Source organism: Podarcis liolepis, assembly GCF_965112155.1.
Source record: "Podarcis liolepis genome assembly, chromosome: 2".
Lineage (NCBI taxonomy): Eukaryota > Metazoa > Chordata > Lepidosauria > Squamata > Lacertidae > Podarcis > Podarcis liolepis.
In genome coordinates this window covers 25396561-25421596 of record NC_139555.1, presented here as the reverse complement: position 1 = coordinate 25421596, position 25036 = coordinate 25396561, and the positions used below count along the sequence as shown (strand labels likewise).

At 42.9% G+C, this 25036-nt stretch overlaps 1 protein-coding gene across 3 annotated transcripts in view; it reads right to left on the bottom strand.

Annotated features, from left to right (window-relative positions):
• Window positions 1-1087: 1087 nt before the first annotated feature.
• KCNJ16 (potassium inwardly rectifying channel subfamily J member 16) overlaps window positions 1088-25036 on the bottom strand; it is a 51333-nt gene continuing 27384 nt past the window's right edge. For 2 of the 3 annotated variants that reach the window (XM_083490302.1, XM_083490303.1), the window contains exon 2: window positions 1088-2927. In XM_083490302.1, the coding sequence (XP_083346428.1) occupies window positions 1538-2833 (1296 nt within the window). In that variant the 5' untranslated portion in view covers window positions 2834-2927 and the 3' untranslated portion in view covers window positions 1088-1537. Of the gene's footprint in view, window positions 2928-17281; window positions 17445-25036 lie in introns of those variants that run through there. The other variant, XM_083490301.1, reaches the window with a different exon arrangement.

The following is a 25036-nucleotide window of genomic DNA, read 5'->3' as shown; positions in this document are numbered from 1 at the left end:
GGAGAAGTTGGCTCAGGAATACTCTCCAAAGAAACTGAGTCTGTCAGCTGTCCCTCCCCCGGTGTTTCTTCTTCCTCCTGTTCTTCTCCCAGCTTTTCCCCTCTGCAGTCTCTGAACTATGTCCTTCTGCAAACCACTGTTCCATATCGATACTGCCCTCCTGTTCTCATGGAGGTTCAGAAGAAGAGGAGCGGCCCCCACCTTTCCTCCTCAGTCCAGCCCCTGACAGTATGACATGGTCCATGGGCTGCCAGTTGCAGAATGGAAGGCTACAACCTAAGGAAGAATACAACAGACCATGGAACCAAGGGAGACTAGGAAATCTGTTTAGGCAGCAAGGTCCAATTACGACAACAGGGGTTATCTGAACCTAGGATGAGGATGCACTGAGGGAAAACTGAGATCCATCAACTTAAAAGTTCAAGGATGCAATTTTCAGACAAAAAGAAAAGAAAATTGGTCTGATCTATCTGTGTGCTTAGGAATGAAGAACAAAGTGAGAGAGGATCCAAAATAGTTGGATGAAATATATTTATATATTATTTTCTTTTTTAAAAAAAAAAAGTACACCAGCTATCACATTGTTATCTCTAAGTTAAAAATCCTCTTTTCAGATATGCAGAACAATTTTAACATATCTTCAACATGAAATGATTAGGTAGTTGAAAAGAAATGAAAGTAACTAAATGAAAACAAGCCATAAATTTGAGTGTGATAGGCCTTACATCTTTGTAATGTCTAGTAGCAAATAAATCACTGATCAACAGAAAGTGGAAGCAAATAAGGGGCCTTTCATAATGGCTTTGGCAAAGCTAGCTACTTTTTCAAACTCTTTGTAAGAATTATTCTTTACATATTTTAGGAAGAATTCAAAATATTTTATTAGAAATTGCAAAAGAAAATTCTGAGAAAGCCTAAATCCCCATAGAAAAATCTAGTATATATATAGTTTTTACAAATAAACAAAAATGTGAAGTAGTTTAATTAACTTCTCTTTGTACAATCAAAAGAGCTACGTGAATGAGATGTGGGCCTAGGGTACACTTAGCAAATAGACTACCAAGCTATGCTACAGCACACAAATCAATTATTTTGCAATTCTTTAATTTACTGAAATGTACATTAATCCAAAAGACAGTCACATTGAACAATTCAAAATTAATGCGCCTAAACCATAGGACTATAAGGTCCTGAAGCAGTTTTAACTCAAATAATCCGACTTCATGGCTTCAGTGATAAAGCAACTTTGAAATTCTTATCAACAGGTATCCTCCACTTTCAGTATTGATGCTGAATATTGTTAAGCATTCTTTTTTAAAAATACAAGGGCACAAAAGTCTATTTTTGCAAAAAAGGAATTTTTTTAAGGAGATGAATAATATCAGCATTATCTACTAAAACAAGTATACCAGCTAGACCGAAGTCTTGATGAAGTGTCGAGTCTGTTCTTCCGTTTTATGATTTGAGGATACCAGGTCCATAACTTGTGCGCCTTGAAAACTGCTGCAAAGTCAAGAGCAGCCATTGCAACAGATTGTTAGATCTGGGATTCCATTGAGATTCTACTTAAAGTCACCAGCGCTCTCTCATACGGCACCTCCATAACATTGACTTGGTTAGAAGTTTTGGCTGACTCTTCAGAAATTTCAGAGTGGATGATTAATGCTTCAGCACTAAAGGACCGGGCTCTTAGTCCTAATCTTGGTGCTGGTGCTGATGAAGAGGAAGAAGATGACGACGTTCCAGGTTCTCCATCCACTGCTTTTTCCAAGGTGGTGTATTCTTGCTCCTTCCTGTCTAGGTGCTTGGCACTACAATAAGGAGCATAAACCTCGGTGGTTTCTTCAAATTGGAGGCAGTTGACTTTGTAGTACTTCTTCTTCATTTGCAGGACGTCATTGAACCGGTGCCCCCAGAGGATTTCTCGAGGCACATATGAACTCCTTGACTGATGGGATGTCCCCGTTGAATCTCCAGTGTAAACAAATGTAACCAGGATCTCAAAGTTGTCTTTAGCAAGAGCCTTCCTGTCCATATCATACAATGGGCTGTCCTGGTTAATTTCATGGATAATGGTCACTGGGGTTGCAACAATGATCTGGTCGTTTAACAGTTTTAAGTCCTTGTATTCCATTGTCATCCTTCCCACTCTGTCTTCCACATACCGCAAGAGCTGGGCTCTCACTGTGCCTTCTACCATATGATTAGGGCGGAAATCACCTATCCGCCACATCAAACAGAGTTTGCCATCTCTTAAGCCTACTGTGGCATGATAGCTGAAGCGGATGGTCTGAGCTCGCTTCCGGGCAGTGGCCATTTTGGCCAAGGCAGCACCGATGATGAATGTGTCAATGATGCAGCCTAACACTGACTGTATGATAACTATCAGGATTGCGACAGAGCACTCTTCAGTGACACAACGGGATCCATAGCCTATGGTCGTTTGGGTTTCAAGAGAGAATAAGAATGCCCCCGTGAAACTATGGACACTGACAACACAAGGGGTCGTTCCTTCATCAAGTGATAAATCACCGTGATGGAGTGCAATCAACCAAAAGACCAAGCCAAAGAACAACCAGGACAGGATGTAGGACAATGAGAAGATCACAAACATATGGCGCCATTGAATGTCCACTAATGTGGTGAAAATGTCGGCCACATAACTCTCCCACTCCCCAAAGATGTGCTTGAAGTACACATTGCAGCTTCCATCTTTCTGGAGAAATCGCTTTTGCATTCTTTTAATCCCAATCGAAGTTGTGTCTTGGTAGCTGTGTGCATGTCTGAGTTTATTCGTTTCCACACTTAAAAGCTTCTCGCCAGGCTCAGCCATACTTCTTTAATCTGTGCTGTGTGATTAATTCAGAAGATGCAATTAAAGATGCCAATCACCAGCTGGTCTCGCTCTTGTTCTCTTCATTTATAACCTGCAGATGAAACCAAAGAGAAAAGATTTCATATTTTTGCCTCCAAGTAAATACAAAAGCATATATATCAGTGTCAGTGTGTGTGGTTAGCATGGATGAGGAGTGTGCACTGCTGCAGATTGGGAAATTTGACACTTACTGCTGAATGAGAAGGCAAAATGTACAGCGTGACCACAGGTTACAGACAAGACGTTGAATTTCTTAGTGCTCCCCTGTGTTTTTTCTACCTATGAATTGAAAAGCAACACAGCAGATGAAGGCCTGGGCTAGAATCTTTCTCCATTGTGTGCTAGATTTCCATTTGCAGAAGTCTTTGGTGGGGGGTTGGATGGGAGGGTGTTGCAAATGGAGATGTTCAGAAGTGGCACCCCCTTACATGTAATTTGAAGCGGTACACTCCATGGACCACCTCATTCATTCAGCTCCATTCAGCATATCCAGCCCATATGGTGAACATTTTGGGGGCCCAGGGTGGAGAAAACAGCCACAAGAGGCTTTGCATTATTGTCTGGCAGCTCTGTCTGCTCCTTGTAGCTCCCATCAGCCTTGGGAGCATGACCCATAGAATCATAGAATCATAGAATCAAAGAATCATAGAATCATAGAGTTGGAAGAGACCACAAGGGCCATCGAGTCCAACCCCCCTGCCAAGCAGGAAGCACCATCAGAGCACTCCTGACATGGTTGTCAAGCCTCTGCTTAAAGACCTCCAAAGTAGGAGACTCCACCACACTCCTTGGCAGCAAATTCCACTGTCGAACAGCTCTTACTGTCAGGAAGTTCTTCCTAATGTTTAGGTGGAATCTTCTTTCTTGTAGTTTGGATCCATTGCTCCGTGTCCGCTTCTCTGGAGCAGCAGAAAACAACCTTTCTCCCTCCTCTATGTGACATCCTTTTATATATTTGAACATGGCTATCATATCACCCCTTAACCTCCTCTTCTCCAGGCTAAAAGCCATTGATGATGGGAGTTCACAAGAGATTGATTTATTAAATATTGTACTTATAGCACCCTTCATCCACGGAGCACAAGACAGTTTACGAGATAAAAACACAAAAATACCTGACATAGTAACAAATGAAAACAATAACTCCGCACACAGTTTAAAAGGCCATAGGTTGATTAATAATAATAATAATAATTTTATTATTTATACCCGCCCTCCCCGTCCAGAGCTGGGCTCAGGGCGGCTAACACCAGTAAAATTACAATAAAAACATAATGGGGGGAGAGAGAGAGAGAGAGAGAGAAAGGGGGGGAAACAATTTAAAATGCAGCCTCATTTTAATAGTAGCCGATAGATCAAAACCGTAAGGGGAGGGAAACATAAGGGTCAGACTGAGTCCAAACCAAAGGCCAGACGGAACAGCTCTGTCTTGCAGGCCCTGCGGAAAGATGTCAAGTCCCACAGGGCCCTAGTCTCTTGTGACAGAGCATTCCACCAAGTCGGGGCCAGTACTGAAAAGACCCTGGCCCTAGTTGAGACCAATCTAACCACCTTGCGACTTGGGACCTCCAAAGTGGTGTCATTTGTGGACCTTAAGATCCTCTGCGGGGCATACCAGGAGATGCAGTCCCGTAGGTACATGGGTCCTAGGCCGCATAGGGCTTTAAAGGTCAAAACCAGCACTGTAAACCTGACCCTGTACTCCACTGGGAGCCAGTGCAGTTGGTAAAGCACTGGATGAATGTAAGCCCACGGCAAGGACCCCATAAGGAGCCTTGCCACGGCATTCTGCACCCGCTGGAGTTTCTGGGTCAGCTTCAAGGGCAGCCCCGCGTAGGGCAAGTTACAATAATCAAGCCTGGAGGTGACCATGGCATGGATCACTGTGGTCCCAAGGCCTGTTCTACTACACCAGCCACAGATTAGCTGCCCTAAGGGTCACCCAGGAAAATCACAAGTGAGCTATCATTTTTTTCTACCCAAGCAGCAAGTTGGATAGGCTCCGTCCTATGAGGCATATAGTACATCTCATTTAGGATGTGCTAAAAAACAAAGAATCCCTCAGCCACGCAAGTAATGACAGCCGTGCAAAGACAGTTTTCCAAAACACTTTAAAGCCTAGCATACTTTCCTTTTACTTTTTTGGTCGAAGAATGATTGTGACATATGGTGTCGTATCCTCAGAATATGGCCTTCATTAAAAAACACAACATTCATGCTTCCAAAAATACTTCTTGGAACACAGTTATTGGAAATATTCATATGACTTGCTGTAACTGCAGCTTTAAAACACCCCTTGCCATTTCCCCCCCTCATTTTTTTTTCATCCATTGCTCTCTCGTGAACCGACATTTTAATACGCTGTCTTTGAAAAACAAACAGCAATTGGAAACCTTCGTGGTGATTTAAGGAGCTGCACATTAAGAGGTGTGAAAAGGAAGTGCACTGCAACCAAAGACCAGTAATCTCCCATTTAAAAACATGCTTGGGGTTATAATTTGTTTCTCTCCCCCATATTGACTAGGTCAGACAACAGCTTATGTGAGAACAAATGTAATGCTGGCATGAGCCACAGCTAAAAGGAGTAATTGTCTTGGAAGGGAATCCAGGACAAGGCAGGCAATAATATGGAAAGAAAATCTCAAAATAAGTATTTATGATGGGCTTTTCAAGAATGAAAGAGACCAAGGGCCTCTCCAGACTGCTGCCTTTGTGTGGCTGTTCTGCAACATGTTCTTGGCACAGGAATATTGCATTAGTAGTGGATTTATTCTGCCTTAGTATGCTATGCTATGTTGCTTCACTGCTACCACATCATTGTTCTCCAGAGGAGCTAAAGAAGGACCAAAATAAACCAAAACATTTTTTGTTTTTGTTTAAAAAGATATGTGATTTCAGCATGGTATCAACCGGTTGGAAATGAAACAGTGTGACCACCCCATAATTTTGCAGGGACGAACAGTATTGAAAGCAGGATCATGTGTCACAACCCCAATGGTAACAAGAGCACAGAGCATCATGAATGCGCAACAAAAAGAACACCTGGAGGACCCTCCAAATGTCTCTATTTTCCAGGGACAGTCCTGGATTTACAGAAGCCGTCGCAGTTTCTGATTTGATCCCAGTGTGTCCCACTTTCCCCTATTTTCATTGGAGAAATGTTGGAGGGTATGTTTGGCGTTATGAGAACCCTGAGCCAAGGAGATAAGTAACTTTACAACCTTTAGAAGATACCTGGATAGGGGAGGGGATTTTTTAAATGTTGAATGTTTTATTATGTTTTTATATAAGTTGGAAGCCGCCCGAAGTGGCTGGAGCAACCCAATCAAATGGGTGAGGTATGAATAATAAAATTGTTGTTGTTTTTGCTGTTGAGAGCCAGTGTGATGTAGTGGTTAAGAGCAGTAGACTCGTAATCTGGTGAACCAAGTTCACTTCCCCGCTCCTCCACATGCAGCTGCTGGGTGACCTTGGGCTAGTCACACTTCTCTGATGTCTCTCAGCCCCACTCACCTCACAGAGTGTTTGTTGTGGGGGAGGAAGGGAAAGGAGAATGTTAGCCGCTTTGAGACTCCTTAGGGTAGTGATAAAGCGGGATATCAAATCCAAACTCTTCTTCTTCTTATAGAATAGAGTGTCTATTTTCATCAGAGAAATCTTGCAGGGTATGCCAACTGCAATGGTTGTTTGGGTCCAAGGAGCACCTGCCAAATCACGCAACATCGGAAATAAATAATATTACCAGTTCATATTTACAGTATTTTTTTAAATCTGACAGCACTTATGACTGGACAGTGTTGTGTTGGGGTTCACTTCCAACATGGTGCACAGTCAACAAACTGATCAGATCCATGCTTGCAGATTTAGCCTAAGTATATGATGGGGAAATCTGGCATCAATGTCATGAAATGGGCTAGAGATGCAATATTGAGGTTACTCATCAACTGAAGGGGGACATCAAAGCTTCTCCTCGCCTGACATGCCATTCTGCATAAGGCTTGCTTTGCCTAAACAGATGCCTGAGTAGTGGTCTTTTGAGGATAAACCCTCTCAGAAGTGGCCGGCGCAGTGGGGTGATAACCCAGAGCTGCTCTCGTAACGCCAGCATTGCTGCAGGCTGGTGGCAAGTTTGGACTGTGAAGCTGCACTAGTAGCTCTGCTGATGCACCCACATAGCCCTGACCCTGCAGTGTCCAGATAAGTACAGTGGTACCTCTGGCTGCGAACGGGATCCTTTCCAGAGCCCCGTTCGCAACCTGAGCAGAATGCAACCTGCGTCTGCGCATGTGTGGGGCCCAATTTGCCGCTTCTGCACATGCGCGTTACATCATTTTGAGCATCTGCGCATGCGTGAGTGGCGAAACCCGGAAGTAACCTGTCACGTTACTTCCGGGTCGCCGTGGAACGCAACCTGAAAACGCTCAACCTGAAGCGTCTTTAACCGGAGGTATGACTGTAACTGCAATGCCAGTGTTGAAATGGCAGCTCTGTGATGCCTCACCAGCACACCAACAGCCTCTGCACCGTCTGCTCACAATAACTCTGGTATTATGGGATATATAGGGTAGGAATCTATGCATGAAAAGAGAGGAAATGTATCACCAAAAAAAGGAGGAAAGAGGGCACATATCTCCCTTGGGAAGTTGTGGACTCTCCTTTCTTCGAGGTTTCTAAGCGGAGGTTGGATGGTCATCTGTCATGGATTCTTTAGCTAAGATTTCTGCATTGCAGGGGGTTAGACTAGATGACCCTCGGGGTCCCTTCCAACTCTAAGATTCTATGATGGATTCTATGGCATTTGCAAAGCATATGCATATGCTGATTTATATGTATAGATCAGGGCTGGATTTAGGTTTGATGAGGCCCTAAACTACTTAAGGTAATGGGGCCCTTTATATGTCCACCTGTCCTTAGTCAAAAAAAGAATTGTCACTGTTTTATGTGTTGAATAGATGCTATGGACCCTAATATGTATCTAAAGCCATTTGCCACTGTTGCTGTATGTAGGTTTCATTTTATTTGTTTATTATCTAATACAGTGGTACCTCAGGTTACATACATTTCAGGTTACAGACTCCACTAACCCAGAAATAGTGCTTCAGGTTAAGAACTTTGCTTCAGGATGAGAACAGAAATTGTGCTCCGGCGGCGCAGCAGCAGCAGCAGGCCCCATTAGCTAAAGTGGTGCTTCAGGTTAAGAACAGTTTCAGGTTAAGAACAGACCTCCGGAACGAATTAAGCACTTAACCCGAGGTACCACTGTATTTTGGAAGTGTACATCCAGGGTTTTTTCCCCTTTAATTTTTGGGGGGGCCCCCAAGAGAGTGGAGCCCTAAGCTATAGCTTGTTTAGCTTACACGTAAATCTGGCACTGGTATAGATGCAAGTTTAGAAACAATCGTAAGGATTTAAATATTTTTGATGGTAGTGTTGTTTGCATACTGCCCGTCACCCAAAGATCACAGGGCAGTTCGCAACATAAAATTGCAAAATAAAACACGAAAGAGAAAAGAGAAATGCAGTACACCCCACTGTAGGGAGGACTGTGAACACACAACCTGTGTACCTGCATATGACAGGTAGATCACACCGTGATCCCTGCCCTCCCTTCTTATGGTTCTTTAAACTGGATTTGGACCAGATAGCCCCTTCAAACAAGAGAACTGTCTACTGAAATTGAGTCCTCTGTTCTGAAAGGAGAAAGACTACATGAAGGGAAGGCTCATGAAGATTTATTGTTTGTGGCATGGGCATGAAATGAAATGACTGGTCTGGGTGCACTGGGAGTCGAAGGACATTGGCTTCTCCATCCGTGATCTAACTGAACAGGAAATTTTGTTTGCCATTCTCTTCCGCTCTGATCTTGACCTGGGTGCTGCTGTAGGGTCTGCAGCAGCATTAGATGTTGCCCTCAGATCACGAGTTTAGAATTGGGAGAGTCTGTGTAAAACCAAGCTGCTGTGGTGTCTTGAAAATAGAAACATATCTTAGTCATGGAAGCATCGTCATTGGAAAAGGCCTTGACGCAGACCTGCAGTTCCTGTAAAGAGCCATTGTGATGCCATTGTCTAGTCACCGCAGAAAGTGGGAAATTTGAATTTCTCAAGAATCTGGTCATAGGGAAAAAGTGAAGAAAGCAGCACGAAACCTATGTTCCAAAGTATTTCTGTTCTGAGAATCTGATTAAATAAATAAATAAATAAATAAATAAATAAAACAGCCTGGGACTTTGCTTGAAATGGGGGGCTTTCCCTCTGTAATCTCCAAAGCATGCAATGAATTCGACTCAAGCTTTGGTTTAGTAGTCGCATCACACTTTCGCACTACTCATCAGTGAGGGTTTGGAAGGAGCTTTAGTGCTTTTTGTTTTTTGTTTCATCCTTTCCCAGTGAAGTTGTGTAACCTTGTGAGACTTTCTGTTCTGAGACTAAGAAATGTGAAGAGCTGGAACATTTTGACCTGTTTTGAAATAGGACCATCCACTGGTTACTCATTTTCAAGAAAAATAAATTTGTTTCAGCAGGCAGCATCTCACATGAAGCCCTTTCTCTGATTGGCTATATGTGAATGTGAATTTAGTTTTCACTTCCCCAGGTCTCTATGGAACCAATGACTGTGCTCCAAAGACGCCAGGTATGTATACACAGATACACACTCTGTTCTGTGTGTGAGGAGATAAACTTTTGCTTTCATGGGGCCTGCTGACATCCCTTTGAGATCAGTGGACGTAAGAGCTCAATGCCCTTAGGGTCCATTGACTTAAATGGGCTCCTTCCTCTTCTGAGGGTGCCCAATGAACTTAGAAGTCTCAAGCTTTGCACCCAGTTGGTCAATGTTTACTTCCAGTGGGATTCATATTAGCTGTAAAAAGTCTACACTAGAATGACAGTGTTCAAATTGTGGAATTCCTCCTGGCCTTTGGGAAATGCATCTCTTTGAAATGGCATTTGGCAGCATGGATTTTTATGAGGGATGGTGATTCAACAAGACTGGATCTATCGCTTTGTCCCTTTTGGTCATTGCATCTGGTTTTAGTAAATGACACCTTGGACTTATGGAGAGGGGAAATATGCAGACTTGAATTCAGAGATGTCTTGCACTGAAGTCCTCTATCCCCATCACATGCTATTCCAGAGACTCCATCAACCCTCTGAGATGGATTTTTGGGAGGTCCCCTGTTGCTTGAGCAAAGTTCTGCTCATCTATCTCTGAATTCATCCAACAGTTTACATGCCGAAGATGAACGGATATAAAAATTACAGAGCTAGAAAAGCCACTAAACGTGAACTTCTGCACTGAGACAGGCATCTCTACTCAATGCAGAACACAATTCCGTAGCCTGTGTGTTACATAGACTGATTATCTAAGATAGGTTTAGGGAAACTTTTCCAATCAAAGGACCAATTTCCTATGTGGGAAACCTTATAGCGACCACATGCCAATGGGGGGGTGAGGCCAGAGGCAAAAGTGGGGAGAGCAATGAATATAAATTTTTCTTTTGTACTGTAGGCTAGTTTCGACACACATGGTGACTCCCCTGTTTATCCTTTAACAATCAAGCAAGATGCATTATCAGAATTCAATGACACATTCGAGCCAGGCACCCATGAAATTGTGAGGCAAAGGCTGTGGCCTTGAAAGAGAGAGTGTGGTCTGGGAGGGGGTATAGCCTGGAGAAAGTCCCAAGGGCCAGAGAGACCTAGAGATTCCCCACCCCTGATGTAAAGCATCCTTGACAGATGCTTCTCTCCTGTGTTTCCATCTTCACTTGCTGCTCTGTCTAGACACTCCTCTTGACAAAGCCTTTTTTCTCTGTGCATAATCTTAATTTTTAGATGCATATTGTTTGCCACTGCTGCCCCAGATGACCACCTTGCTATGCAAGATTCACCGGACGCATTCCGGTTATTGGAAATCCAATAACTATAGAACCAACGGTTCATATCCAGCAAAAATCTAGATGCTCATGAATGGAAATATAGATGATGGAAGATACAGATACCATAGATGCTCATGAATGAAATACCTACCACTTGCACCACCCACCATTTACCCTGTACAGATTCTGGTTGAAAACAATCTGACACCTGTGGCCTTGTCACCTTGTAAAGATATGGTGGCTTTACATGGAGAGCTACAGTAACATTGGACATGAATTGTTGCAACACATGTTTTTTCCTCCCTGCCTTCCTTTGCAGTAGGGCTTTGTATACACTGTAGCATATGTATAGTGTGTACACAGCTTTCCATTGGAAACTGGGAGTGTAATCATGCTATTCTTGCATTGGGAATATAGATATATATATATATTTTTAAAAAAGATTAGGAAAGAAGCCCACACAAGAATGCTAGATTTTGTAGAAAGCAAGACAAGTGAGATAGAATAATAATAATAATAATAATAATAATAATAATAATAATAATAATAATAATAATAATACTCCACCCATCTGGCTGGTTTCCCCAGCCACTCTGGGCAGCTCCCAACAGAATATTAGACAATAAAATACTTGAAATTTAGTGGAATGTAAAAATGGTTTGCACCCTATATCCTTCTATAGTGAGTTTTTGTTGCTCTCTTCTCCGTACATGTATGGACCAGTTGCGTAATTCCTTCCATTTAAGGAGGTCCTTTTATTGCATGTATAAAGGGTGGTAACAACTTCAAGAACCAGTGGGGAGATTTGGGGAAAGGAAACAGAGAACTCAGTTGCCCCTTCATTTTGAAATTTTGCCTTATTCTTCTGTGCTTTAAAAATAGATCAAAGTAAAGTACAATGGTTTGAACATGGGAATATAAATATGCTTGAAATGAGCTGGAATCTATGTTTAGTAGGAGCAAAATACTACTTGGATTGGTCTCAATAGAGACGCCTTAATATGTCAATATAAAAGTGTTTATTAAACATTTGAAAGAAAGACATAAATAGCACAGAGCAGGAGGCTGTTATGCAGACTTGAATGTCATGCAACGGTGCTGTCATCCACACTAGAACAGCCTACAGTACCATTTAATTCATCTAACTGAAACCAGATCCTGTTAAAAAAAAGGAGGAGGTGGTACTTGGCCAATGATGATTGACAGAAGGATGGGGGAGTCCACAGAAGTTGACTGCAGCTGGTTCCTTTGGCAGTCAGATCCATGGCCTCCAAAGGCAGAAGGGACCATTGCTCTCAACTGATTTGACCTCCTAAATTAGATGGGACATGAAGATGTAGCTACCAATTTCTGCATTAAGGTCAGAAGTGGAGACTGACAGCATATGATCCTAAGCATCTTTACTTGCAAAATCCTACTGAATTAAAGGGTGCTTGCTCTCTTGTAGATAGGTTTAGGATTCCAGCCCAAATTTGATTTGATTAAGATCACTTGCTCAGATCTGCACCCATAAAAAAGTTTATGATGTCTCCCGGTATTAAAAGATACACTAAATCCAGAAATGTGTGTTTATGTGTGCATTTGTTAAAAAAAAAAACCAGCATTATTTGTGTCTTCCATTCTCTAAGGATTTCAATCTATTTTATTGTTGATGCTAAACTCAGTATTTTAATGTTGTTTTCAGCACTCTGATATTTATTCCTGGAGCCATTATGTGGCCTACTTTTAAAACCTTTTAAGGGACATGGGGCTAATCCCCTGGAACAAAACAACAGAGCAGAGTATAAATCACCTTGTGAGGTAAGCTACCTTGAGAGGAAGTGATTGGCCCATGATCCCCTAAGGAGCTTCATGGCTAAAGTTCCTCTCCACCACATCTAGATATCTATTAGGTAGATATTCTGATCATCATTATATTTTCAGGATTTTGTCAATATCAAGAGTTGGAAACACTGTTTCCTAAAAATTTGTCCTGCCATATCTGTGTGAGTGGCTCTTATGCCACACCAACTGTAGGCCTCATCAACCCTTAACCAAATCATGAGTTCATACAACCAAATACTATACAGTGGTACCTCGGGTTAAGTACTTAATTCGTTTCGGAGGTCCGTTCTTAACCTGAAACTGTTCTTAACTGAAGCACCACTTTAGCTAATGGGGCCTCCTGCTGCCGCCGCGCCACGGGAGCACGATTTCTGTTCTCATCCTGAAGCAAAGTTCTTAACCCGAGGTACTATTTCTGGGTTAGCGGAGTCTGTAACCTGAAGCGTCTGTAAACTGAAGCGTATGTAACCCGAGGTACTACTGTATGTCTAATCAATATATGTACATTTTCGCCCCTTTGCCAGAAGTAGAGAACTTGACTGTTTCTCTCCAGATTTCTTTTCCCAAGGAACCTCATGGGTTACATGCAGCTTTTGGAACACAGAAAACACCAATCCTCACTTCCAGCTCTTGCTGGCAGAGAAGAGTAAATGAGTTTCTTGCGGTTCTAAGCAAGACATGATGTAATATAACAGCACATTGAATAACAGGTAAAAGGCATCTCACCAACAATCAGAGGATCAGGTTTGACTACTTTCTGTTAATGTGGCCCGTTTTCTGTTAATGTGGCCTGAACTCCTAAGTAGTTTTAAAAATTATAATTAATAGGCTGTTTCGTTGACATTTCAACCAGCAGTGCTGATTCAACAGTGAATGACCATAGCAGCTGAAAGGCATTTGTCTCATAGTGTGTTTGTATAACCAAAACTGCTAATTGGTCATTTCAAGACTTGCATTTCTATAAGTTAGAAAATGCATACATTGGGTATTAGCTATGCAGAACATGTATATAATAGGCACTCCGTTGTTTGGGACAGAGGGTATTTCCTGCTGCAGGAAAATGACTTCTAAGAGAATTGCTCCTTTTCAGGGTCCTGGCCAGCTTGAACAGCTTATCCTCCAACATTTCTCCAATGAAAATAGGGACATCCTATTCCATCATCATCATCACAACAGCAACAAAAACAAGGTTTAGGCTTTTGTTGAAAAAAACTGATACCACATGTAAGATTTTTTTACAGCATATTCTAAATTGTTTAAAATTTCATTCTGTTTTTTTTAAATTCTGCCCATTTTGTACAACATTTACTTCCAGCGCTAGCAGAGGCATGGGTGTCATTTCAGGATGTTATTTTTGGAAAGAAATATAACTTAGAGGAGGGTATATTTTCCATTATGTAATGAAAGATTCATGAGATTATGGAATGAGACCAACAGGGATGTGTCTAGTGGACATCTGATTTTTGTCTTCTTCTTGTTAACCTTTTAAATATAAAACCCAACAAACCTTCATATCCAATTTGTGGGGTTGCCTGCTGAATCAAGACCACACACACACTGTCACTGAACAAGCAATTGCCACTCTCTGTACTGACAATGCAACTTGAGAGGTCATACTGTCCATCAACCCACAAGCAAGTGATGTTAAAACTGGCAGCCCCAATCAGGTGGGGCAGTTCTTTCACAAAGCACCAAGCAGATGAATTGTTTGTTGTGTAGAAATGATTCATTCTGGCATCTTTATTAATTTCAGAAACTGTATACGGCTTTTCTGGATATATATGTTCCCAAGGCCGCTCGCATTAAAAACAACGAGATGCATTCTATAAAGTATGCAACATCTGCCAAACTGAGAATCATCACAGAACAATGGTGTAGAAGCCCGTAGATAATCTAAGATAACCTTTACCCCAAAGTGGGATCTTAATGAGCCAGCATTGTCATAGTGGCCATGCAAAATGACCCCTCTCCTACAGATGAACTCCTATCATCCCAATGAAAGTGTGTTTCATAGGCATGAGTAGAAGCAACGGAGGTACCGTATAGGAGCTGCTGGAAAGTTATCGTTTAATAGAACAACTCAGAGCAAATAAGGAGGCTGCAGGAGAAGGCAAAACAAAGCTTCATAATTGCTAGTACAAAAGGAAAGTTCTTTGCTGGTGAACAGAGCCATATAAAATAGAAAATCAATGGTGGTGTTTCAGAAATGTCAAAGTTCCCATTACATTAGTATGGCAGTAAGTTATTTTACATAAAAGATATATGCAGTGCTTTTTCCTGGGGGGACGCAGGGAGACGCATACCCCTAAACATTTTGTGAATCTTTTGTCCATTTACTGTATTTATTTTCCCTGATTTGAACTATAAAGTGGTGATTTTCTTGAGTCAAAATGAGAGTACTCTTAAACATTTTTTAAAGGAAAAAAGCACTGGATATATGTGACACACTCTATGCAGATTATTCCATTGATGCTAGAAAACTTTTCCTTCAAAATGCCACAAGCCACTGAAGTTTCTTCTCTCCTCCCCCTCCCCCTTTTTATATAAAAAAACCATATGAGCATGTAGTGATGTTTGGACCAGGTTAGAGACGAGGGAAATGTAATAGATGTTCTCTAAGATGCTCAAGATTGTGAGCTGGAATTAATGTGGATCCTATTTTCATGTTCTTATTACTAAAATGTCAGTAGGCACCAGTTACATGTTTGGGAAATTCCACTGTAATTAGTTCTTCCTAGAACTTACATCTGAACTCTTTTCTCCCCCTTCCAATTGTCTGCCCTACACTCTCAAGATTATGCACACAGTGCCCTGATTCAGAGATATAAGAGCGGGCTGTAAGCATGTGAAAGTTTGTAAGTACTCACAGTGGAAGGAACAAAACAAAACAAGTTTATTCAGACAATAACAGGAAATGCTAAGGAGCATCACTGTAGATCTAAAAGCTGTTTTGTGACACAGGAAGACTAACCTAGTACAAAAGCACTAACAGCATGCTATAAATAATGGTGCAAGCAGTATACTGGAAAGACCAGGCATCCAAAAATTAGCCAATAGAGGCACACTGTGAGCCTATGACTTAACATGTTCATCGGACCAAGAGATGCAGTGTCATGTAATTAGGGATTGGGGCAGTGTGGGGAGGATAGTTGAGCTTTCTGGATAGAGGGGGTGAAACGAAATTCAGAGGTCAAATGGTAGGCTGAGGACAGAATCCAGTGAATGGAGGAATGGGCAGGCCGTGGAAGCTGGTGAAAGGTTCAGGGGACCAAAGTGTGGAGAAAGAGATCAAGAAGATTAAGGCAGGGGCTCTGCTCTGACTTGTTGCATGATAAAGGCAATCAAGGGTGATATCAGGAAAGGGAGGAGCTCTGTCACAATAACTGGGTGGGGCAGAGCAAAGAGAAGAAGAACAATTAATAGCAAGTTGAGCCCAAGGGGATTACAAAGCCCAGCAGAAGAGCACTGGTACAAGGGACCACTCTCAGAAGAGCCAAGATTCTGATCTGAATCTCCTTGCTACCACAACACATCCATTGTCACCAGGTAAAGGGACCCCTGACCATTAGGTCCAGTTGTGGCCAACTCTGGGGTTGCGGCGCTCATCTCGCTTTACTGGTCGAGGGAGCTGGCATACAGCTTCCGGGTCATGTGGCCAGCATGACTAAGCCGCTTCTGGCAAACCAGAGCAGCACACGGAAATGCCGTTTACCTTCTCGCGGAGCGGTACCTATTTATCTACTTGCACTTTGATGTGCTTTCGAACTGCTAGGTTGGCAGGAGCAGGGGCTGAACAACGGGAGCTCACCCCGTCACGGGGATTCGAACCACCGACCTTCTGATCGACAAGTCCTAGGCTCTGTGGTTTAACCCACAGCACCACCCGCGTCACCAGGTACCTGTCCACAAATAGCTCAGTTGCTTAGAGTGTGGTGCTGATAATGCCATGGTTGCAAGTTTGATCCCCTTATGGGGCAGCTGCATATTCCTATATTGCAGGGGGTTGGACTAGATGATCCACAGAGTCCCTTCCAACTCTACAATTCCACAAGTCTGTGAAATGTCATGCTTCTTCTCCGTCCTTCCACAATGGTACCTCTGCACCACTGCGGCTCTTCTCCAAGATTTCCATTCCCCATTTCCTCTTCCTTCTCCCAGCCTACCAGCCTGTGATCCCCCAGGAACCTTGTCATGTTGTGCTTCTATGGACCAATGCAATTTTCTCCTCTTTGGAGCACCTACAGTTGGAGACTAGTGAGAGCAGTCCTGACTTGACATTGAAACCTTTCTCTCCACTCAGGAGCAATCCCTTGAATAGCTCAGGAGCAGCATGTGATTCCAAGCCCCTCTTTATCTGTCCCCGCACTCTCTTATCACGTGCAAAGCAAATATATCATTATCATCTGCACACATGGTAACTCTCTTGCCTTTGCGGTTTTGAAACAAAGCTTGGGTGCTGAAAGAGTCACAAACCTGAACAAAATGGCATCACGTAAAACATACTCAATCCCAATTTTATTCTCCCTTGGCTTTTGATTATTGTGGGAAGGTGGGAAGAATTAATCCATATGGGCAGTTTTTCCCAATCTCATCAGTGCAAAATCCACAAAGGGGTCTAAAACCTATATTCAGCCCAGCTAACAAGCCTGCCGTTTCGATACAGCCGCTTGTGTCTCAGTTCTGAGGGTCCCCAATACACTCACCAGTTTGTTGGCCAAGAAGGCTGCTTCATCCACCAAGTACCAGCTAGAGCTTGCTAGCTAAAGAGCCACAGCAATTACTGAAGTGGAACAAAACTGCGCTCTCCTTAATTTTCTTATTTACGTCCACACCACACCCCAGAAAGCTACAGCTCAAGCTAGCCTTTTTATCTTTGAGGTCTTGATTCTATGGGGTGCTAAGCAACCTTGGCTCCCACAGCTCATTGAGCATTTAGGACAAACAGGCTCTTCACAATAACCCTGGCAGCCATTCAGACTTGTGCTTCCGCATTAAAGTGTTAGATACTTCCAAGAAAGCAAAACAAAACTCAGAGAGACAGAGAGACAGACAGAGAAAGTTGCATGTAAAAAGGTCAGTTCAACTCTGAATCATTGTTGTGGCTTTGCTAAATCCTCCTAACCGTTTTCCTGAAAATGGGATCTTCTCCCTAAATTTGGTTCTGATGTTCTGGTTGATTTCGTATGTTTTAATTTTTGCTGGGGGGTTTTTTGGTTCAGGTTTTGTTTTGGTTTGTTGTTGTTGTTTATTTTTTACAAAAAAATATGTATGCTTTATGCATTCCCCCCCTTCAAAACAAGACGAAACATGGATTGAGTTTTAATTGATTTTGTAGTTATGTATTTTGGGCAACACTTCAAGCATCAGCACGACAGAGGATGAGACAGACAAGTGTTTGAAATAAATAAATAAATTTGGCTCTCTAAAAATATACAACATGCCAGCCTTTTAGGAGGCAGACAATTAAAATAATCTGTGTTTGTTTTGTGTCAGGCTCTGCTTGAACATGTGACCCTCCCAAAGGAAAGTTTCAATGTTTCTACTGCTTCTGATTAAAGCTGCCCTAGAACTAGTCTCCAAGACTCTTCTTACACCACAAAAGATGAAATAGGACTGGACCAGGGCCGAGCTGAATCCAGAATGCATCTTTCTCTCTCTCTCTCTCTCTCTCTCTCTCTCTCTCTCTCTCTCTCTCTCTCTCCGTGGAATTTCCCAGTGCAAAAACTCACACAAATATATGTGTCACATTTCAGTGATCATTTGAAAGGGGGTAGAGGGATTGAAACTGATAAAAAGAAATGTATTCCCATTCAGAGCGATGGCAGGAAGCAGTGCTTTCCCTCCGATTTGTCTCTGTGACGCCTTAGTCAAACCTGAGCAGCCATGTGCAGCTGTGACATCATGATTCTGATGCCATGACCCCTGATTGGTTGGATCACATAGCAAGAAGATTTCAGGGGCGAGGTGAGCCAAAGTGGCATTGAACAGCAATGAACAGGAGAATGCTAAGTTTGTTGATTGAAAAAAGGAGGCTTTCAAAGAACATACAGGGAGGCAGACTCCCCTTCTCCCACCAAAAACAGCCATGAAAATTTGGCACAGCCCCAGACTCTACAAACGTCTGGGCTCAATGTAAACCCAGTTGTATTTTTTTGCTACACCAACACTTCCCCTCTTCCCTTGCAAGGCACAGCTGTCCTACCCAATGAGACTTATGACAAATAGATCATGGGTCTGGTCCAATGACATCCCCATAGCCCAGTGGTTTTCAACCAGTGTGCTGTGGCACCCTGGTCAGGGGTGCCACAGGCAACACTGGCCTCTGCCCCTCTTCCATCCCCTTCCTTCCTTTGATGCTCTCTCAGGTCTCTGCCTCCCAGCACAGCTGTTTGTTGCAGCAGCCCTGGCTACAAGCTCCCCAGGTGAATGATGCATCTGGGGCTGGCTAGGGGGTGCTTCCCAGGCCCCTGCAAGGCAGTGAGATGGGGGGCAGTTCAGAGACCAGGGACAGCAGCTGCAGCTGCCCAGAAGACCCCCAAGGAGAAGGGATTGGAGAGGAGGCCAAGGGAACACTCAACAAGGGAGAGTGTTTGAAAAGGGGTGAGGGGCTGCTGGCTCTGCAGGCAAGGGGAGACATAACTGGGTTCCTGAGCCCCACAGGGGTGCAGCAGAAAGAATGCAGTTGGTTAAGGGAACCATGGACCCAAATAGGTTGAAAACCTTTGCCATAACCTATTGAATTTCAACCAGCCTAAACATTCAGAGGGACACGGGTGGCACTGTGGGTTAAACAACAGAGCCTAGGACTTTCCGATCAGAAGGTTGGCAGCTCAAATCCCCGCAACAGGGTGAGCTCCCGTTGCTCAGTCCCTGCTTCTGCCAACCTAGCAGTTTGAAAGCACGTCAAAGTGCAAGTAGATAAATAGGTACCACTCTGGCGGGAAGGTAAACGGCATTTCCGTGTGCTGCTCTGGTTCGCCAGAAGCGGCTTAGTCATGCTGGCCACATGACCTGGAAGCTGTACGCCGGCTCCCTCGGCCAATAAAGCGAGATGAGCGCCGCAACCCCAGAGTCGGCCACAACTGGACCTAATGGTCAGGGGTCCCTTTATCTTTACCTTTAAACATTCAGAACAGAGATGCACTGCACACATTCACTAGTGCCGTGTGCAGCGCATGGCCTTACTCTCTGTTTTGCTCTCTGCCCTGCAAGCCAAGCAGAAGGTGCTGGTTTCATTTTCATGCGACAGGCTTGCAACCAGCTTTTGGAGCAGCCACACCGCTTCTTGACCCAGGGAAAAGAGGTCAAAGCAGTGCCCAAGTTACTACTACTTCTTATGCAGCCCGTGGGCACCCCACTGCCAGAGGGAATTTTGCAATGATGCACTAGTTTCTGCACTGATCTCCAATATCACATCTACCTGTCTGGAGAGAAATCCTTTTATCTTCCATTGCCGAGCATCCTCTGCCAAGGAAAATCACAGAGGAGGCAGGGTTGCCTGGACCAAAAGCATTTCCCAGGGTACCACTTTCACCTGGCGGGTGCGTGTCACCCTCCCAACTCATGAAAGAGGTCACCCTGGAAGAGAGAGAAAACACTGCAAGAGAGAAATGGCGCCTTACGGGTCCTTCCCATCAGGGATTGGGCAAAGCGGGCTGAAGAAATGGAATGTGTCACATGGAGTGCCCAGCCGACTCTTTCTGAGCTAGGTAATCGTGGCTTAGGAAGAGAGCAAGGCAGTGGATATCTCAGACACAGCAGTTTTGTTTGGGAGGAGGGCTAATGGAAACTGAAAGTTTTAAGGCAAAGCATAAACTATAGAAACAGTATGCATAACACACTGCTAACAGTAAACTGCTTGCATAATATGCTTGCAGTATATTTATTTATTCAAAGCATTTGTTCAATCAAAAATTTCCTGGGCAGTTTTACAGTTGCTCAGAAAAACAAAAACAAAACAAAAAACAAAACCCACAAGGATTATTTTACTATACTACTCATGGTGTTAAAACTACATTTTACTTATCCGTATTTGAGTAACACAATGGCATGGGTGGGGGTGTATTTGTCTATTCCCCTTGTACAGTTTCCAGTTGGGTCATCCCATTCAGACAAATTGCTGGAACATCTCAGCATGAATGTTTCCATCCCACCCCATCTGTATTCTAATGACTTACGGCTTCCCATCCTATCCATTCTGTCCTTCTGACATCTCTTCCTGAATGTCTTGCTGCTGCTGTCCTTTCCCAAAGCTGTCACAATGGATGCAGTGTTCCACTTCTCTCTTTTCAGGGCGGCACACGCAATGCACTTTCTTCCAAGCCACAGAGCTCAGCTTTCCCAGGCAGGAAAGAAGTGCAAAATTTAAGGAGAAGCATTCACAATGAAGAAAATCTCAATTACTTGTCCTGAACTGATGCTGAAACCGCTTGTCCTTATCTGACTCTTCATCCGTCTGTCATTTTAATATTTCTGAACACATTCTCAATGAGGTCTGATTAATATATTTCTGCCAAAAAAGTTCCTGCATTTCTTGGCAACACAATTTTTCAGAGTAAGTGTTCTCATAAGTTTTAGCTAGATTCTATTACAGTACAGTGGTGCCTCGGGTTACATACGCTTCAGGTTACAGACTCCACTAACCCAGAAATAGTACCTCGGGTTAAGAACTTTGCTTCAGGATGAGAACAGAAATTGTGCAGCGGCGGTGCAGTGACAGCGGGAGGCCCCATTAGCTAAAGTGGTGCTTCAGGTTAAGAACAGTTTCAGGTTAAGAACAGACCTCCGGAACGAATTAGGTACTTAACCCGAAGTACCACTGTATGTTGGTTTCACCTGCAAAATATACACAGGTATGTGCACATATTCCTTTGTCAGATGCTGGGATCCAGCTACTTAGCATTTCACTCAGCCTCAAAGGTAAGAGAAGGAAAGAACAGCAAATCTTTTTCTCCATGGTACTGCTAGGATTGGTCAAACGATACTGTACCATGTCCACAGTCGCTGAACTGAGATCTTTTATATTACTTAAGCAATTGCTCTGCATGATATTAAACTAAGAATTTGCTTCAAAGTTTCATCTCTTAACCCCCAATGGCAAAATAAATCATTTTACATTAATTCGCATAGCGGAGCCTGGAGCCTTAAGTATACACATGCATTTCACAGTCTGAAAGGTCATAAAACTTTTCTTTCTTTTTTAACCATCAAACACTGTGCAGCTGAAGGTTTGTTCAAAATGCTAAACTGTTTTCATTCTTCATTCTTTCATTCTTGCAAATGTGCAAGCCAAATGCTCTCGAAGTTCCATGGTTACAGATCAGGTTCTGTTCGCTTTAATGTGCTGAGTATTCGTAACATTTTCCATAGAGAGTGATGTCAGCCTTGTTATGTCTATGCCTAGCAGTTCTGTGTGGAACTACAGGTGATACACTGGAGTTTTGTAGGTAACATTTCTTGAATACATGACGGTGTTCAGTACAGTGGTACCTTAGTTCTCAAATGCCTTGGTACTCAAACAACTTGGATCCCAAAGACTGAAAACCCAGAAGCAAATGTCCCGGCTTGCGAACCTTTTTCGGAAGTCGAATGTGCTCTGTTTTGAGGTTACTCTTCTGATTTGAGTGTCACACTTCTGTTTCGAGTGCCACACTTCTGTTTTGAGTGTTACACTTCCTATTTGAGTGCCACGCTTCTGTTTGGAGTGTTATGCTGAGGTCTGTCTGTTTTTGCTATTTATTTTGTGTTTTTGTTTTTGCAGCTCTCTTTTTCTTGTGACTCTGTGGAACCCAGTTCAGCTACTGATTGACTGATTGTGTGACTGCAGTACATTGTTTACTGCTTTCATTTTATGGATCAATGATCTCGTTAGATAGTAAAACCCATGTTTAATTGCTGTTTTACAGGTTGTTTTTAAAAATTTGGAATGGATCAATCCATTTTGCATTACTTTCTATGGGAAAGCACGCCTTGGTTTTGGAATGCTTTGGTTTTGGAATGGACTTCTGGAATGGATTAAGTTTGAGAACCAAGGTACTGCTGTAATAACTACCTTCACTTTCCATTCTAGAAACATTTCTCTGCTTTTTCTGCAGAGGCATGTGAGCGGCATAGTAGTTTCTAAAGCCTGCCAATATCACCTTTATAACATCATGTTCTATATGTTTACAAATATATACAGAGGGCAGCATTGGATTGAGACTATGATTCATTTCATGGGAATGGTCACACTTTGACTGCAATCCTATACATGTTTACATATCTCTCGCTTGGACTACTGCAATGCGCTCTATGTGGGGCTACTTTGAAGGTGACCCAGAAACTACAACTAATCCAGAATGCAGCGGCTAGACTGGTGACTGGGAGCGGCCACCGAGACCACATGAAAGACCTACAGTGGCTCCCAGTACATTTTTGGGCACAATTCAAAGTGTTGGTGCTGACCTTTAAAGCCCTAAACGGCCTCGGTCCAGTATACCTGAAGGAGCGTCTCCAACCCCATTGTTCTGCCCAGAAACTGAGATCCAGCTCTGAGGGGCTTCTGGCGGTTCCCTCACTGTGAGAAGCCAAGTTACAGGGAACCAGGCAGAGGGCCTTCTCGGTAGTGGCACCCGCCCTGTGGAACGCCCTCCCATCAGATGTTGAAGAAATAAACAACTACCAGACTTTTAGAAGACATCTGAAGGCAGCCCTGTTTAGGGAAGCTTTTAATGTTTAACAGACTATTGCATTTTAATATTTTGTTGGAAGCCACCCAGAGTGGGTGGAGCATAAATAAATTATTATTATTATTATTATTATTATTATTATTATTATTATTATTATTATTATTTAATGGGACTTAATTCTGAACAAACAGGCACAGATAGGATTGTGCTCCATCAATATTATGGAATTCTTGCCTGGCACCACAGCCAGTGAGATGTGGCAGTTGGCTCTTGGCCAGGAAGACCTGGGTTCAAATCCCTGCACTGAGTGACCTTGATCCTTTCAATATTTCTCTCAGCCTAACCTTCCTCAAGCAAAGGTTATTGTGAGGGCATGTGGAAATGTAAAAATTGTATATGTACACAGCCTTGAGCTGCCTGAAGAGAGAGAAAAGCAAGATACCCATGTAATAATTAATAATGCCAACTTATTTTTTTAAAAAAAACCAATCTCTTTGCTGAGCCCTGCGGTATATAATTGTTGGCTTTGTAGTGAGCAAATAGGAGGTGACCAAGTCAGCTGCTCCACCCCTAATTAATTTTGGATTGGAATAGGTTTGCTTTATAGTCTTGTTATGTCAGTCAGAGACTCTCTTTATTCCTCCAAGGCAAACATGATGAAATGAGTGAGCAGATCTTATCGCAAAGGACTTTAACTGGGATATCTAAATAAAGCATTAGAAATAACAGGCTCAAGAAAAATCAGTCTAAACCGGCCTTGAAGTGGTTTTATTGCCATTAAGCAACTCCTGAAGAATGTTTTGGGAAACAAAAAGTTTCTTGGCCCTTCCTTATAGATACAGTTCATCTCTGAGAAGTTAATGTGTTACAGCCTAATGTTTTACAGTCTATACAATTTATTACAGATTAACAGTTTTAAAGTGTTTTGCTGGAACACAGTCCCACCAAAGTGAGATGAATTTATGCCAGGAGTACACTTTTAAGAATATTTTTTTTAAAACTCTTATGTGCTGTATGTGAATGGAAGAATCTCTAGCCTGTCTTGAAATGGTCTTCCTGTTTTGTTTCGTTTTTTTTAAGAAAGACTGGGCCTACAACAATCTAACACATCCAATGTCCTATCAAGATTATCATGTCATTCACCCAGTTTGAATGGACTAGACGCTTAGTCATAAAATGGTCATTCCACACATAGTCAGGTGTCCAGTTCAGCAGCCTAACTCAGGTATTCAACAGCGAAGTAAAAATAAATAAATATTGAGGCTTTTCATACATGTAGCCAGCTTCCACAGGATCTTCCCCTGGCTGCCCCTGAGTGCAGGGATTATCTTTGGCTCCAAACCTTGTCTTCTCTAGGCTATGATGCTCCTGGTAGCAGAGATTAAGAATTTGCTGGGACCCCAAAACCAACAAAGGGCCTACTCCCCCAAGGACCCACCACTGCTCTTACTCGGAATGGAGAACTCAAGGAGGTTCAGGAATAACTTTCTGACAGGGAGAGCTGTTCAACAGTGGAACGGCCTCCCCCTGGAGGTTGTGGGCTCTCCTGCCCTGGAGGTTTCTAAGCAGAGGTTGGCTGGGCATCTGTCATGGATGCTTGAGTTGAGATTCCTGCATTGCAGGGGGTTGGGCTAGATGACCCTTCCAACTCTACAATTCTATGATAGGTCACAATACTGTGATGAAAAACCTCTCTCATTTTAAGTTAACAGGGCACACTGGGATTACTTTGTTTGAAGGGCCCCTATATCCTGGCCCCAGAAGTCCTTGATGTTCCCAGCCTCATTTCTA